Consider the following 16662-nt stretch of genomic DNA (forward strand, 5'->3'; position numbering starts at 1 on the left):
CTAGAGAAGATGGCTAAAATATAGATTTTTTTTCATTGCTAATCTCAGTGATATAATACCAGCAAGGCATTACTTTAGATCAATAAAGTACTTACTTCTTTGAGAGCTGCGGGAATTTTTTTCTGCTTTCTTCCAGAGGGAATACTATGTAATACTGTAGACAAGGCACTTGATGGAGATTTATGGTTGACTGGGGATCCACTCTTAGGAGTGCACTGGTTATCTAAAATGCAGAGGATGAATATACTGCTTTCATGTCACAGATCACTAAACACAGGCCTTCTTGGACTTTGTTTCTAAAAAGAAGCTGATTTTTTAATTCTGGTTACAGAACTTCACATTGACACCTGGTCAAATTAAATTCAGTTTTGAATTAACTTGTCAGTATTATCATCAACAGTGTGAAATAGAATCTCCTAAATCACAATCAGGCTAAAAAAACCCAAAAACAAACACACAAGAAATTAACAACTAAATGGATTGTTCTAGTTTTTTTTAAAAATCTGGGTTTTTTTGATGTTGAACTACCTTTGCCCATACACGGGGAAAACTCAGCTCTTAAAAAACACACCAAGTTTTTAGCAATGTCCTCTGCAGTCCAGTCTGTGCTTTACCTCTGTTCTCCAACTCTGTCCTTGAGTTCTCCACATCTGTTATCTTCTCAGATTTTTTCAGTAAAAAAAAGTTTCTTCCCCATCTCCAGAGAACATGCTGACTTTCTCCACTGCTGCAGGCAGTTCCTTCATCTCTTTTGGAAGACTTCTGCAACACTCCACTCCTTTAAAACCCCCTTTTCTAGCAACACCCAGCACTATTCTACAGCACAGCCTGGAAGGAGTAGCTTCATTAAGTCTACTTCTAGAGTTGTCCCTGAATACGGTGCGGCTCTGGAATAATGAGCAGAGCAGGAGAGTGACTGAATTGCCAGCTGTACTGCACCTGCTCTGCAGCCCTTTTCCCAGCTAAAAGTACTTGCAACTGCCTGCACCACAGCAGCCTCTAGTGCCCAACGCAGAGACCTGCAGGTGGTCCACACACCACCTTAGAATCATAGAATAGTTTGGGCTGGAAGGGACCTTGAAGATCATCTAGTTCCAACCCCCCCTGCGATGGGCAGGGGCACATCCCACTAAACCAAGCTGCCCAAAGCCCCATCCATCCTGGCCTTCCCTATCATCACAGGCTCCCACCACCACTTCAAGGCTTGTGGATGCTGCTTTCCACATTCCCATGACAAATGTTACCTCCAGCATGCTGGAAGCTATGGCTTGATTATTGCACTGGGGCATCACAGGTTTCCTGATACCCTAGAGACCTTGTGTCAAACTGCAGCCTCTGCCAGAAGGAAGGGCAGCAAATCTTTTCTGTCCCTGCTTATAGCTCATTTGTGTACTTTATATACTAGAGTCTTTGGACAGAATTCAAAGCAAGTCTTCTAAGGTATAACTGGATTCCCACCTCACCAGGAGGTGGGATTGTACATTTGTTTCTGAATAATGGTATGAAGCTCCTTCAAAGAGACAGATGTGGGTTCTCTCAGGATGAGAAGGAAACTGACCTTGGACCTCCTCTCTAAGCAAATGTTATTAACACCAGCCCATCTAACCCTTGCTTTCCAGCAGGCATCAGTGACACCACTTTCTCTTAGTGCACGTTTCAGTGAAAATAGCTCTAGTTGTGGTGTTTTACACTGAAGTCCTTGTTGCCAGTGTGCAGCAGGCAACAGTTAGGAATTTGCCCTCAGAACTGAGGCAGGTATGCCAACTTCTTGAATTCCAGGTAAGCTGAGACTTAAAGCTGAAGAGACTCAGCTTCACTAAGATGAAGGCCTATGTCTTTAAAGAGCCCCAGAACTTCAGCTCTCAGCAGCTTAGCTGGCAAAAAATGAAGTTTACAGACATAAACAGGTTACAGATAGTAGAAGTACACATGAACCCTCTGGGAGGTCATGATAAACTGCAAGGACTTCGCTGTATACTTGTACCCTGTGACTAATGAAACGCAATGTAACACTAGTTATCTCAGAAAGAAAGCAGCATAAGCCACATGTCATTACCGGAGGGCAAACATATATCTGTTTCTGGAAGGAAGAGCCAACATATTGCAAATTCACTTCCTAGTTTACTCCACAGAAACTTGTTTGGGCTTTTGTAACCTCAGATGCTTCTCGCTTTCCAGGCACTAGCAGAATTAGGCTCTTCAATGCAGCAGTAAAGATAAGGCACAGACATACCATGTTAATAAGGGCCACAAAAATAAGACATGCCGTTTGTGACAATTTTCTTTACCTTGTTTCTGTAGCTCCCTGAAGCAGTGATCACATACTCTTGCTGGCTGGTTTTTCATATAATCTAAACCATGTTTATTTGATGAACAAGCTTGACAGACAATCTGGAAACAGATAAAAGCATGATGGTAAACGATATGGACCTATTATAAATCACCAAATGCTCAAAGACTGCAGCGCTGTTAAATCCGTAATAGAATCTGAAATAGGTGCTATTTTACATTGAAAATAGTATAAGATCTTTGTTTTTCCCTATGTCCTTATGTTCAACATGCTGCTCTTTCCTCCTCTAACGATTTAAATATAAAAAAATCATTGAATTACGCAATTAGATAAGCCAGTGTTAACAATCCATGAAAAGCAGAATAAGCCGTCTGTGTTACTGAACCATTTAAATCACAAGCTTTTAAAAAAATAACTAAAAGTAGTCATTGGTCTCTTGACAATTTCTCCACAACACAGATGTCTCAACTGCACTGAATTCCGTATTCGTATTCAATTAAAGCAAGGACAATAAAGGTTTATTACATATACTTCTCATAAGCGTTAAATATAAAATAAGCTTGGTACTAACTTAAAAGCAGAATCATTATTTATCTTCTAAAAAAGAGTGAGGAAGGTATTTCTCTCATTTCAGCTAACATTCATTGTTTGTACTGTGTAATTGCAGGAAACAACCATAAATAGTAGTCCAAAGTGCAAAGTAAGAAACATATAACAGGTTAAAAGGTTGAACACTGGTCTGTTGTAACACCTTCCTCAAAAAAAAAAAAAAAAAAAAAAAGAAGAAAAACAAAATCAACCAAACCTCCACCCAAACAGATTGTTTTTAGTCTGTATAATTTTGTCTTTCTTAGAAGAGGTGTTGTGGTACAATCAGGCTTCATCTGTATTTGTCACACAAGGAACCCGAATGACTAAGGGAAAAGGTAATTACAAAATTGCCCAACCTTTCCGCATGCCCTACAGTGATGCCTTCTCCATGTCAATGTGAATTCACTTGTACAGATCATACACATAGTGGCTCTAGTATCAGGGATCCAGATTGGTGCCTTTGATCCCAGCGGACTGTCTTCTTCCTGTTTCTCTGGATCTGCCTGAAAGAACATAGGCAGAATACCACTGCATTAAGTGATGAGAAATAAGATTAATATCTGTTAGTTATTATAGGTTAATTCTAATTATGTTGGAAAGCCTTCTTTGATAAACTGTCACGGTCTTAAAAGTTATCTACTATTTCATCAGTGACCATTATAATGCAAGCCTGAACACAGAGCTGCATTTAATTACTTAAAAAAGACTGTGATTTCAAGCTTTACTAGCTTATTTATATCAATAGCTGCTATATTTTAAAACCTTAACATCTTTATGTTTGCAAGACAACTAAGAGAACTGAGAAAGCTGCTTTGGTTTTTTTGGAAGAAAATAGTTTACATTTATGAAGTAGATAACATTATGAAATATCATTCTGTTCTGTCATCTGTTCACTTACAATATTTATCATCCTGGTTTTATTTTTCACCATGCAATGCCTCTTGTTTCTGTAAACAACTGCAAAGAAACTTTATATTCAAAAAGGGAACAAACCAACAATAACGGTGCGATATACCTCTTCAAGACTTTTGCTAGGATTGAAAGTAATTCTCTTTTTTGTATATTCTTCAATTGACTTGGAGATAGCTTCTAACCACTCATCTCTTTCTGTAGCAGAACTGTTGGAGTAAAATAAATCCATTTATTATTATTAATATTTGGAACTAGAAAGCAAGTGTTGATTAGAATTTCATTAGCTTTATTACACATTGACTTAACTATCCTGTCCTTTCAGTTTTACAGATTGTTTCCAGTTCCTCCTGAACCTGGCATTATGTTTTTAACTGTCCGCATTGTGTCAGTTACTTCTGTTAATATGAACAAAGATTTCTGTGTCTGTTGGTATAATGCGGATTCCTTCCCTTCCTTCCCTCCCGTCCAAGATACCCCATGACTGATTCAAGGTTTGGATGTCATTGCTTCTCACTTTTCACTGGACACTTGAGTAACATTGGTGTAAACAGTGCTCCCAGAACAAACGCATGGGCCCTTCTTCTTGAGGAAGACTCTGACATTTCAGCAAGCCTTTTTCCCCCTCAATTCCTTCTGTTTCAGGGTGCCATTTGTTATACTCCACCCTGTGAAACCCTGAGCTTCTATTAGGAACAACATGCTGTCTCTTCCCCAGCCTCGTGCTCCGAACTGTTTGTTCCTACTAAGTCAGGCTGCTTTGAAATAGTTCTTTTTTTCCAATTTTTCCATTGGATCAGCAAACCCAAAGAGAGAAACAGAGGACTTTACTGTATCTCTTTATCCCACAGCTGGTGGATCATGAATCAAATGCAAGGAAAGCATCAGGCTGAAGTGGCACGGCATGGGGAACAAGGAGAACAAGGAGTGCCTGGCACAGCAGAAGCCTGCATCTATACTGGGTTATGTACAATGCCAAAGAATTTCCAGAGGCCATGGGCACACCACTGCTTTCACAGAATATAAACCCATGCTGCTGCCGCCACAAAGGGCGGCCTGTTAGACTCCTCCTCAGCCACTAGGCCTTATTTTCTACCTTAGAATCATAGAACCACTAGGTTGGAAAAGACCTCTTGGATCATCGAGTCCAACTATTCCTATTTGCCGCTAAATCATGTCCGTGAGCACTTTATCTACCCGTCTTTTAGTCTTTACCTCCAGGGACGGTGACTCAACCACCTCCCTGCGCAGCCTCTGCCAGTGCCCAATGACCTTTTCTTATCCGGACCCTCCCTTGTGCCAGAACACACTACTATGCAGTGCAGTGCATTGGGCTGGGAAACAAATCTATATTAAAACCAGCCATTGACCTTCCTCTGGATCAGTTTGCCAACTGGGTTCATCACACAGCTGAACAACTCTCCTGCCAGCACTAGGGAGGAAAGAAGGAGCACTTTTGTGGCAAAGGAACAGCTAGACTGGCTTGTTTAAGTTGCCATGCCAGCTTAAAAAGGGCTGCTAACATCAGAACCAGTATCTACTACCAATATTTTTTAATTCCCCACTTCTTAAATAGTATTGAATAAATTATTTTTTTAAATTAAGGAATTGAACACAATGACTATAGAAAAAGGAGAGTTAGGGAAGAGGAAAGCAATCATTTACACAAGTTAGGTCTGCAACACCAGTTATAGCTTTCGTAAGTGAATTTAGTTGCTTTTATCAATCTCAAAGCTTTGATAGGTTGAGCCATTTTGAACTGGAAGAAATTGGGAAGAAACTGGAAGAAACACAGAAAGAGAAAACAAATCTGGTAAGGTAAACATAGACTGAGGCATGAGGGGGGAAGTATCTAGTGCACACAGCAAGAAAATCAGAACAAAAAGAGAGGAAATAAAATATAAGGAAGGACAAAGCAGCATATGATTGTCTGTCCCAAAATCTCTCACTGTGAGTGGAACATTTTGTTCAGTTTATTTACCTTGGCTTCCTCATCTGGTAAGAACAACTGGTCTGCATTAGCTATATAACATCCATAACTAATCAACCCCTTTGGCTTTTTAAAAATCTGATAATGTTTAATTAGGTTCATAAAACCATCTTAAATAATTAAATTGAAGTTGACCCAGTGTCTGGAGATCTAAGCATGTCCCATCATGTGGGGATTACTACATATAGGGCTGCTCACACAATGAGCTACATAGCTTATCGTCCTAATATTTCACAAGGGATCTTGCACTTGGTAGGTTTGCTAGTGCTGGCCTTTAAGGTCTGAAGACTGTAAACAACCCTAAAAGCATAGGTGGTGTCATCGGCGATTGAACTGATGTAATGGTTTTCTGCAGCAAAACAGGAGGTGTTTCTTCTGCTGTCCCTCCCAGCCCTCGCCCCCAGCTGCACAGACCTACCACTTACGTCCCTGCAGGTCCAGTACTTGTTACATCCTTTCAAAAGTTATTTGTTTACTACAACTGCAGGGGTTTATTATGATTAAAAAAAATACTTGTATTTATTCATTTAAGATTTAACAAAACGATAGAAAACTGTAGGTGGACTGCAGAGAGACGGTTGTCATTACTGGCAAATGCGTGTGCAAGGGGCACTGGTCGCAGCTGCCCAATGAAGCTGAGAGGTTTGGTGGTCCCAGGAAGGCTCACAGACTAGACCCATCATGTTCCCAAGCTCAGAGCCTTAGGGCACCTCTGCCAGCTGAGCTAGTCTTGCATGAGCTATCCTTACCTTAGGGCAGAGGACACAGCTGTGTCTGCTTGGGGAAGCTCTTCGCAAGCCTCACTGAGGAGGGTGAGGCCAGCTGGCCTCACGCCACATCAGGCTGGCAGGACTATTGTTTCCAGGATCAAAGCTTTACTTCTTTACAGTGCTGGATGGTGCAGAGGCACTAACTTGTTTCTCTGATTAAGAGATTTCTAGTACAATACTGCATTGTACCATGTAAAACAATACACATTCCTAGAGATATCCAAGGCAAACTGAAACGTCAACCCAGACTAGGCAAAGCAGTCAGTAAAACTAAACCTGAAGTGAGAAAGACTCTTGTCTAGACATTAATCTGTACTGCTGTTCACTAGTTTACTTTTTATTACTAGCAGCTTTTCACCAGCTTAAATTGCTCCCTTCCTATCTCTGCCCCCAGGATAATGTCAGAATCTCTTCTTCGGTGTACACTCCATTATTTGAAAAAACACAGAAGTGAAATTTGTCTCCAGTGTCTGTAAGATTAATTTGAACAGTTCTGTAATTGAGTTTTTACCACATATGAGCCAAGAAGTTGTTAGAATGAGGTATCATCAAAAGAAAGACGCGGTCAGCATTGACAAGATACCAATTTGCTTCACAGACAGGATATTTATGAATAGACATGATATAATTAATTGGGGAAAAAATATATGTAAGCACTTGTTGCTGGTAGCTTTCTGCTTATTTCCCTACTACACCACAACAGAAACAGGTCTCGCTTGCAGACAGGTAACAATCTGAAACCCTTCATTTACACCTGGGGTCACCAGCGCTTCCTTCATCCCAAGCAAATGCAGCTTCTTTGTCACTGTTATGTAACTTGTGGCTCCTGCACACATATTCCAGTATAAAAATAAGAGAGCTGAATGCTCTCTAAATATGTAAGATACCAACAATACTAAAAAAAGAAAGAGCAAATCAGAGCAGCTTTAGTGGGTAATAGGAGGATAACTCCAGTAATTTCAAGATCAAGATAAACACGTCAGAAACTCTGCCCAATTTGATGAGAATGTTATATATGTGGGTTTTCGTCCCCTACAAGCCACCATATATTTCACAGTAGTTGCTTTTAATCTACCACTTAACCAGTCCCTCAAAAACACAAGTCTATCCTGTTTTCTGGAAAATAAGTAGGTTCTATTTCAAGGTCATAATCTTTTCACAAGTTTCAGTGATTTTTTTATAATTATTTGAAACGACTGAATTGAAAGTGAAATGCTGTTTCAAGTCAAGCAGAGATAAACCCCCACTGCCTACTGCATTCCATAGATCTCTTCACATAACTGTATGACACCCAGTCAGCAAAGCACCTAACTAGCACGGACCTGCTTATATTATACTGCAGCACAATTATACCCTAAACTGTCAAGTGCATCTTTTATTTTTTAACCAATATGCAAAAGAACCGTAAGAAACATTTAAATCTGTTGAAAAAAAAATACTCCTTTCAAGTCTGTTGTTATAAATAACTACTGCTCAGACAATTAAGCTACTTCCTTTGGCTACTTTGACAAGGTTAACCTTGGTCTACCCCTCAGCAAGAGTTGCGGCTGTCTTCGTGTAGACATCCTCATGTCAGTATTGCAAGGTCACACAAAAAAAGAAGCAGTCTACCCTTGCTCAGATTTGCTAAACAGAAGGGAAAACATGTCTGCATTCATTGGTATTAGCACTGTCACAAACGTCAGAACCTATAAAACTCCCAACTCAGACACAGTAAAAACAATCCACAAAACCAGGTCTTTGCTAAGGGCATCTCCATGAAGGCAGACCAGAGCTGTCTGGTTTAGTGGCCATGTATCCGTTTGCTGCTAGAATTTGTTTTTCTGGTAAAGACAAGAACCATTGCAGTAATTCCTGCCATTTCTATAGTTTCAGGTTCACTGAGGTTCATTTCTTGTTTCAATTACACCATTATTTTAGCTGGGAGACCAAGATGACTTCTTCCAATTTATATGTTACCAATAATAATATCAAAACATATTTTCATGCTTCGCATCCTGTCCTATCAATGCACTGACAGAGCATTTCAGTAACATTTGAAGAACAAAAAGTGTACTGAAAAGCAAAGCCTAAAATTAATCAAAGTGAAACAACTTTAATTCTTCTTGTCGTTAAGGAAAGGCAGTAAGAGGATAATATTTCAATTTACTTAAAGTTTCCAAAGGTGCAGCTAAGCTGAAAAGGAGGAACCAAGCAAGAGTTTTCTTCAACCTGATTAACAGTTAACTGTCTTGAGGACAGCAGAATCCCTGCTACAGACTTAAGCCCAAATTGCTCAAATAGCAGCCACATTTACGACAGCTTTTATGCTTCTATCCATCACTTTACCATCAGCAGCCTTCTTTACAAGTCCAAGTGAACTGTGTTCAACTACAAATTCATATGGTACCTGTGAAACTCACTACCTGTGACCAGGCTTTTTTGCTGCTGACCCATTTAAAAGTAAACTTAAATCTTCAAATTCAGATGTTGAATGTGAACAAAAGTAAATTAGAACAAAACCATCTCATTTCCAGAAACTCACCTGTCATTCCCTCTATTCTGTAATTTGTCTAGTCAAGGGTAACTTTTCATTACATTAAGTGCCAAATAAGCTATAAAAAGCTTACACGGACTGTCTGAACTGTTTTAAAATCATTATTCATTTGGAAGACTTACCTTGCTGAAAGAATGAAGGATCTCTCTACGCTTTCAATGTTCAATTCATTCTGATATGCTTCCTGGGTTGGCTTTTTAACCTTCAGTCGAGAGAGAAAACTTTATATTGAAACAGAAGTGGTACTTTAAGAGTTGCTTTAGTTTTAATTACTGCAAAATCTCTTACGTTTTTATGGTAGAAGGAATACATCGGACAGAAAAATCTCAAAAGCAGAAGATGTCATACAACAGTCCATAAGGCCCAGCTATACTAAGGTCACATGCAGCACAGCATTTTATCTCACTGGAGATGTGCAGGGGAATGAAGCTCAAGAGCTATCGAGCACCTTCCCACTGTGCTTCCACATGCCCAGGCCCACAGCTTCTAAGCACCTCCTGGAACTTGGCAAAAAAAGGCACTGCTGCAGGACAAGATGTAGCTGGCGTGCCCCAGAGCGGGCATCTGCCCAATGTCCCTTCTGATCCTTCTGAGCTACCAACTTTCAAACCCAAGGAAATTTAAAAGTTAAGAGTGGTTCTGACCTACCACAAGACATCTGTTGGCAGAAGAGATTTCGCAGCTGTGCCTGTGAAAGCCTGGACCAGATCTGCACTGCAGCAGGACTCAGTGCTTTTCTCTGACAGGACCAGAGACGTGTTATTCGATTCCCGAGGCAATGGTTTACTGTTCACACTAACTGTCATGTCAGAGACCATGTCAATATATGGAATCTATGTCCCGTATCACAACCCAGAGGGCCTCAGGGCTTAACTTTGATGCTTTTCACAAAGGCTCAGAAACAAAAGCCATATCTTCTCTCACAGTTAGCAGATTTGATCCACCATATACACTTATCAGGCATAGATGCCTAATCTCTGGGTGTGAGTAATAAAAAGCAGTTGCAAGGCAAAAGTGAGGTAGTTTACACAAAAATACAACACAAAAATAAATATGCAGGCTACCTCAGAGAAGGCTAATACTGGATGAGATGCAGGTGAGATGATCCTGGGGCACAGTTTCTTAGAGAAACTTAGATCATATAATGCAAGAAATGTTAAGCCTGTAGGATTCCTCTGTAAGGTAAGCATCTTTATTACCTCTTTCCAATTATAAACATTGCTGCATTTTGAAAATTAAAGGCCTGGGTTTAAACAGATTTGGAGCAAAACTCACTTTAACAAGTGACTCACCTTCATTCCAGCCAACGACAGCATGTTGTTGAGTTTATACATCCCAGACTGAACTGGAGTAGTATACAACAGGGCATCGTTGAACTGTAATACAGAAGTAATTCTTTAATGACTGAAGACTATTTAGAGACAGATAATTTCAGATGCATTTTATGGAAGTGCAGAACTCATACAGCACTGAGATCAGTGGTCCAGAAGGGCATCTTCTACTTCCTATTATTCCCCTTGGAACCCAAGAAATATTTTCATGTATGAATTTAGATAACAATAGGTGTCTATTTATATCCTCCTTGCTAAACATACATTTGACATGAGTAAACAGTGCACGGATGTCAAAGAACAGGCTGTCAAAAAGGACAAAAATGTTTCTCCTGTACACAGCTATACTGTATGACTAACTACTTTAAGAGGATACTAGAATTAACCATTCAAACAAAGCAAAGCATTCCAGAAACTCAGAAATAGCAGATATAGATTAGCAATTTATAATTATAAGGACAAACTTTTCCACATGTACCATGTGAATTTTACCAGTTTAAAAATGCAGCTTCTGTTTATTTCCTATTCTATCAGACTTGGCTTCATTCAATTCACTCACCAAACAGCTATTAAGATTTTTTTACACTTATTTTTGTGTTGCTCAACACACGGCTCCAAACTAAATTTACTGCACATAAAAACAGACAAGAAAGCAGAACTGTCTCTTGAGTTTTAGCTATAAGGTTCTCTGCAAAGTAACCATTTCATAAGCCTGACTAAATCTACACAACGTGATTAACGGAAAAATCACTGCGTAAATGTCTAAAGGAAAAGGGGGAGGGAAGGGGGAAAATGGGGAGAGGGAGGGGGAGGGAGAAAAAGGAAGAGGAAGGGGGAGGGGGAAAAAGGAAGAGGAAGGGGGGGGAAAGGGGGAGAAAGAGGGGGAAAAGGAGGAGAGGGAAAAAGGGGGAAAAGGGGGAGAGGGAAAAGGGTGTAATGGCAGTGGCAGAGTTGTACATTTTACAGTCTGGTACAGCTAAGTGGGATGGAGTAATGTTTAGTTTTCGCACCACCACAGATAACGTCTTCTCATGAAAGTACTCAAAGTTTAAATGAGCATTGTTCAAAACAGTACATTTTAGTGAGAACTGTTTTTCCACTAAAACTAGCGCATATACAACAGATGATCTCTCTAAATTAGAGCTGCGCAAGTAGAACATCAATAAGTGGTCATTTTTTCCACTACCTCAAGTTATTAGTTACTTCTGTTTATGGTATAATGTTTCAACTGCTTAAAATTACACTAGTGTTAGGTACACAGCAACATACACAGCATCCTACCAGAAAAAACATTCGTGGCTGCATGACCTTCCGGGACAGCTTCATCAGTGTTCCCTCTTTCAGAAAGACCTAGCAAATGAAAACAAGTAATTCAAAACCTAGCTTTTCAGGGCACAAGCTGTACAAAAGAGTTGACTTTTTCATCTTTGTCATCATCATCATCATCATTATTATCACCACTACTGCCACTATTACACTTGCAGTGCTCCAGAAGTTTTGGGATTCAAGGTTCCCTTTCTTACGTTTCTCTAAGAGAAAGTGTAAATGGCTGTATTAGTTTTCAACGCTGCACTCAAAACCATGACAAATAGAAGGTTAAACTGGAGGGAAAAAACTTGCCTGCAAGATTTGGCAAGGAATTATATTCTAAAAATTGTTACTTTTCACTAGATAAATGTCTAAAACCAAAATCACACATATGAAGAGGCAGCATTCATGCAACTGTTAGAACTCAGTAAATAAGCAATGGGCCATGTTTCTTCTCAGTCTATGCCAGCTTCAGTACTTTGCTTGCATATCATCTGTGATGCACTTCTACTGCAATCTACTGAATGCCATCTGGAGGACCTACCCTTCCTGGCTGCACAATCTCATGGTGTCCACTTAAACTGTACTGAATTTGCATGAGTTTCTGAAAGTTATCCTACGGGAGAAAAAGCAAAAAGGTAAGTAATTGCCCTTGCATCCATGTGTGGGGTTTTTTTTATTAAAAAAAAGAGGAAAAGCTTTACTCGGCCAGCCTCAGAAGTTAAAATACTCACTCCCTGCTTCATGATTTCATTGGCGTGGTTTGCAACTTCTATGACAACAGCCAGAGCATCTGAAGGATGAAGAAATGATGCTTTTGTTATACAGATTAGATAGCATTGCTCTTACATAAAACAAAGGCACAATATTGCGCTTTCACATCATGAAAAGATTCAAGGACCTGATTGCACACTCACTACATTCAGGAGCACTTCCCATAGATTCCAGAGTCTTTGGATCATGGTTTAGTAAGTGTACCCCAGCAAGACATTCCTTCAGCCAATGGTGTCAATGACTTCTGACAGCTAATCAAAACAGTCCCCAAGTAACATTAAATTCTAGTTTCCCACACAAAGAATTACTTTAATTTCAATGTCTCTACTTACAACATTTTAACTGAGACTATGTAGAGACTAAGTTTTTTTCTGCTTAAAACAAGTGCCTCCAGTGCCAATCATGGAAGACTACTAAGAAAAATTATCCAAATTTTTTCTTTCTTCCGTCCTTAGCTTTGCTGCACCTCAAGATAACAGTATAGACTTCAAATTTCTAGATGTTAATCTTTTAATACCAGAAGGAAAAAAAAAAATCTCTGAAAGAGAAGAGTTAAAGGTGAGGGATTTTATTAAGTACCTTATATTTAATAACTACCAAGTCGACCGTAATATATGCTAAGGCATAACTGCCAAAAGTGGTTACATAAAAGTATTATGTAAATTACTGAACAGTGAGTGTATATGAAACAGAACACATCCAAGGATCTTATCCAAAACCTGCAATTTCCTTAAGTAGAAAAAAAAACTCATTTAACTGAAAGCTAGAACAACTACTCTGATAAAAGGTAGTCTATAAAGTATTTAGCACCTTGTGAGTAACTGAAGTACAGTCACATACTCTAAATAAAGGAGGTACATTTGCTTAAAAGCCCACAGAGAAGCCTACCAAACCAGGTAAAACCAAAGCTTCAGGTCTTTTTTTCTAGGTATCATTAGCGTATTAGTACTATAGAATGTATATACCTCCTTTATTTTCTGAGATCATATTCAGAAAGAAAGCATGCTAAAAGATACAGCTTTCTGAACTGGAAGGTTCAGGAGGCCATGATACAATGTAAGAAACTAAACTGAGGTGCTAACAAGAAGCTCCTCCTAAGTGAATCTAAGCAGAATTTTGTTCAAGATTTTCATGAAGCAAAGCAAAGCAAAGCAAGGAGTCAAACAGTTAAAAGGCATAACGAGCATTTGATCAAAATTTAAGTTTAGATATAGATGGCATGATGTCAACTGAGCCTGCTGAAAAATAGCTGGTGGTCTCCTAGTAGGAAACGTTGGAGCTGCTCCAGCCAAAACACTCCCCAGCTCCAATCTGCTTGAAAGATGAGGAAGTTCAGCTAAATTCACAAAGACAGGGATGAGTACCTGAATTTTATATATTTGATATACTTTCCTTCATCTATCAGCTATTATATCTATTAAAAACTTAGAATTTTACTCATTGACAAGAAAGATTGAAGAACATTGGAGAAAACATGCAGGTTATTGAAGGAAAAGTTCCAGTATCTCTGGGCTACTTGTACAGCCAAGTCTAAACAAATCTCCACAACATAAAATATTCCATAGGGTCAAAGTCCATAAACAAAGTGGGTTTTGGCAAGGAAGAGCATTCCACTTCCCATACCACTTAGCTAGAGGAATGTATTCAAATAAAGGACATCAGGAAGAATTGTATTGTTTGGGGTTTTTTCCAAGAATATTAACCAAAACCAAACGTCATCTCCCCTCCAATGGAGTTAAACATAAGCAAAGTCAGAACTAAGTTAAGCTTAATTATCACAAGGAAAGAGTTTTGACAAGGAAAGATTAGATTTTCTCTTCTTAAGCAGTTTCAGAGATAGACTATCAAACACACCAAATGCATAAAATTAACGTTATTGTTACAACTAAGTTTCTGCTTTTATCTTTGATGTATGAAAGGAGAGAAAAATACTGTGGAAGGGGCAACTAAAAAAAAACACAGAAGATGGAAAAATCACAAGAAACCATAAAGTAAAATATATATTTAAGCTGCTTACTTTTCAAGTGGTTAATTATTCAATGCGCAATGCAAGCATTAGTTTGTTCATAGCCACAAGAAGTGCAAGACAAACATTTCTCTCTCTTAAAACGTCATAATTTAAAATGTATTTGGCTTATATTTTCAACATGCTCAAACAAATACGTCTAAATGTCTTAAGAAAAATATTTACTAATAAATATTATGGTACTGTATCAGCAGACAAAGCTATAAGAAAGTAAACTTGGCTCAGAGCATTTATTGCAGTCCAATTAACCACATCTGCACAAATGTCACTAAGGGGACAAATAAATCACAGGGGCTCATACAAACGAAATGAAAACGTCGACTGGGAGCAATTTTAGTACTGATGAGGCACACGTGGAAGAAGAAAACAGTCTGAATGTGCACCGCATTGCCACACTTGAGTTAAACCAGCTTAATCCCAAATGAAATACATAGTCTTGTCCTCTTCCATCACCAGCTATCCCTTCTCCTTCCCCCTGATGTGGGCAAACTTGTGGAAGTCACTTCCATTTGTGCAACTTCTGACAAGTCAAACTGGAGAACTCAGGTTAAATATAACCCAGAGCGTCTCCTTGATCTTGTTTGCTCCCACTACATAAACACTTATATCATGGCACAAAAGAGAGATAAGTCCAGAAAGGCTCTTGGCTTGCCGAGAGCAGCTGGTAGACCAGACTGCGTATCGTGAAAAGTCTACAGATACAAGGGCTGTCTCCTTCAATACCAGTGCCCAAAATATCTGCTTAAGATGCCTGTGGAACTTCACTTTTATCTCTTAGTTTCAGCTCAAGGGTGAGCCAGTATAAGGGTCACCTCCAAACCTTTTTGAAACAAGTTTGCAGTCTTTCAGTATCTCTGCCTTAGAAATTTAGAACTAAAAAGAAAACATTTCTACTAGTGACTTAGCATTTTGCATGCATTTTAAATGCATAAATCTTATAATGTGTACATAAGCTGTTATTTCTTTAATCTAAAATGGAATTTACCTTGAGTATCCCTATAGTCTGCAGATTCTTCTAAAAGATTCTTTAAATAATCTGTATAAAGAAAAAAAAAAACCAGAGATAGTTTTGTTAAAGAAATAAACAGCACCAGAAAGTAGTAAAAATCATCTTTTCCCTGGAAATATGCTATTCGGGCTGATCTATGCCACAAAGATCTACTACTTTATCTTTTAAGTCTGTCAAAGTAATAACAAAAGGAAAACTAGTGTTTCTATAATGAAAATATATCATATCTTGCTCAGAGAAAGTTATTGAAATAGTGGCCTTCTACAAAGACAAATGATATGTCATATAAATTACCCAGAACAAAACACACAAGTGAAAAAATACTTGCAATCATTTACATTTAAGCGGATGCAAAAAGTTTTGAAGATTATAGATATTTGTCTGAGCACCTAACTTGTCTATAGGAGCTAAGAAAAAAAATGTAGTCATTACAGAAGATCTGTTTATGATTAATATTTTTCAACAATAAAGCATCGAACACCAACCCCCACAACGTCCAAGTAGGCATTTTAATTATACATTCAGTTCCTCAACCACAAGATGGCACCCTCAATCCATTAAAGTCTTGGTAGTTTTAAAATCTATTTTACTTAGCTAAAATTAACTCCAAATGTATGACTACACAAGAGAACACCCCCCCCCCCCGAGTTTCCATTCTCTAGTAGAGCATCTAGTTAACCAATAAGTATAGTATCCTGTCAAAAATTAATATAATGTTCTCAGTAAAATGTCTACCATCTATTCTTTGCAAGCTGCAGCTTTGAAATAAATCAAAATAAAAACTTCCAAAATATACATTAGACTGACAATATCAAAAAATACAGATTCATAATTACCTTTTAAATGCAGTACTAATGTTGTCACAGATCTACTGAAAATGAATCCTATGAGATCTGGCAAGCATTCACTTTTAGCTTCAGAGTTGCACAAGTTTCACGTAGGAGTCAAACAATTCAACTCCCATATGCTTGCCCTACCCAAATTCATCCTTTACTCAAGAAGGATCAGAAGCCAATTGTTCCTGCCTTCATAAGATGTCTTGCTTCATGCATACCCCTCAGAGACCACTCAGTATATTGAAATCTTTTCCTTATGCAAACAAAAACAAGGGGGGCGAATTATGAAACA

At 38.7% G+C, this 16662-nt stretch overlaps 1 protein-coding gene across 2 annotated transcripts in view; it reads right to left on the reverse strand.

Moving 5' to 3' along the window:
* Positions 1-16662, reverse strand: part of FGD6 (FYVE, RhoGEF and PH domain containing 6) — a 74576-nt gene that overhangs the window by 8532 nt on the left and 49382 nt on the right. The window contains exons 9-18 of one of the 2 annotated variants that reach the window (XM_054060375.1): positions 15511-15561; positions 12460-12518; positions 12270-12341; positions 11699-11767; positions 10379-10462; positions 9209-9288; positions 3897-3999; positions 3238-3384; positions 2289-2391; positions 96-223 (exon numbers count right to left, since the gene is read on the reverse strand). In XM_054060375.1, coding sequence (XP_053916350.1) covers positions 96-223; positions 2289-2391; positions 3238-3384; positions 3897-3999; positions 9209-9288; positions 10379-10462; positions 11699-11767; positions 12270-12341; positions 12460-12518; positions 15511-15561 — 896 coding nt within the window. Of the gene's footprint in view, positions 1-95; positions 308-2288; positions 2392-3237; positions 3385-3896; positions 4000-9208; positions 9289-10378; positions 10463-11698; positions 11768-12269; positions 12342-12459; positions 12519-15510; positions 15562-16662 lie in introns of those variants that run through there. The other variant, XM_054060379.1, reaches the window with a different exon arrangement.

Source organism: Cuculus canorus, chromosome 1, assembly GCF_017976375.1.
Source record: "Cuculus canorus isolate bCucCan1 chromosome 1, bCucCan1.pri, whole genome shotgun sequence".
Taxonomy (NCBI): domain Eukaryota; kingdom Metazoa; phylum Chordata; class Aves; order Cuculiformes; family Cuculidae; genus Cuculus; species Cuculus canorus.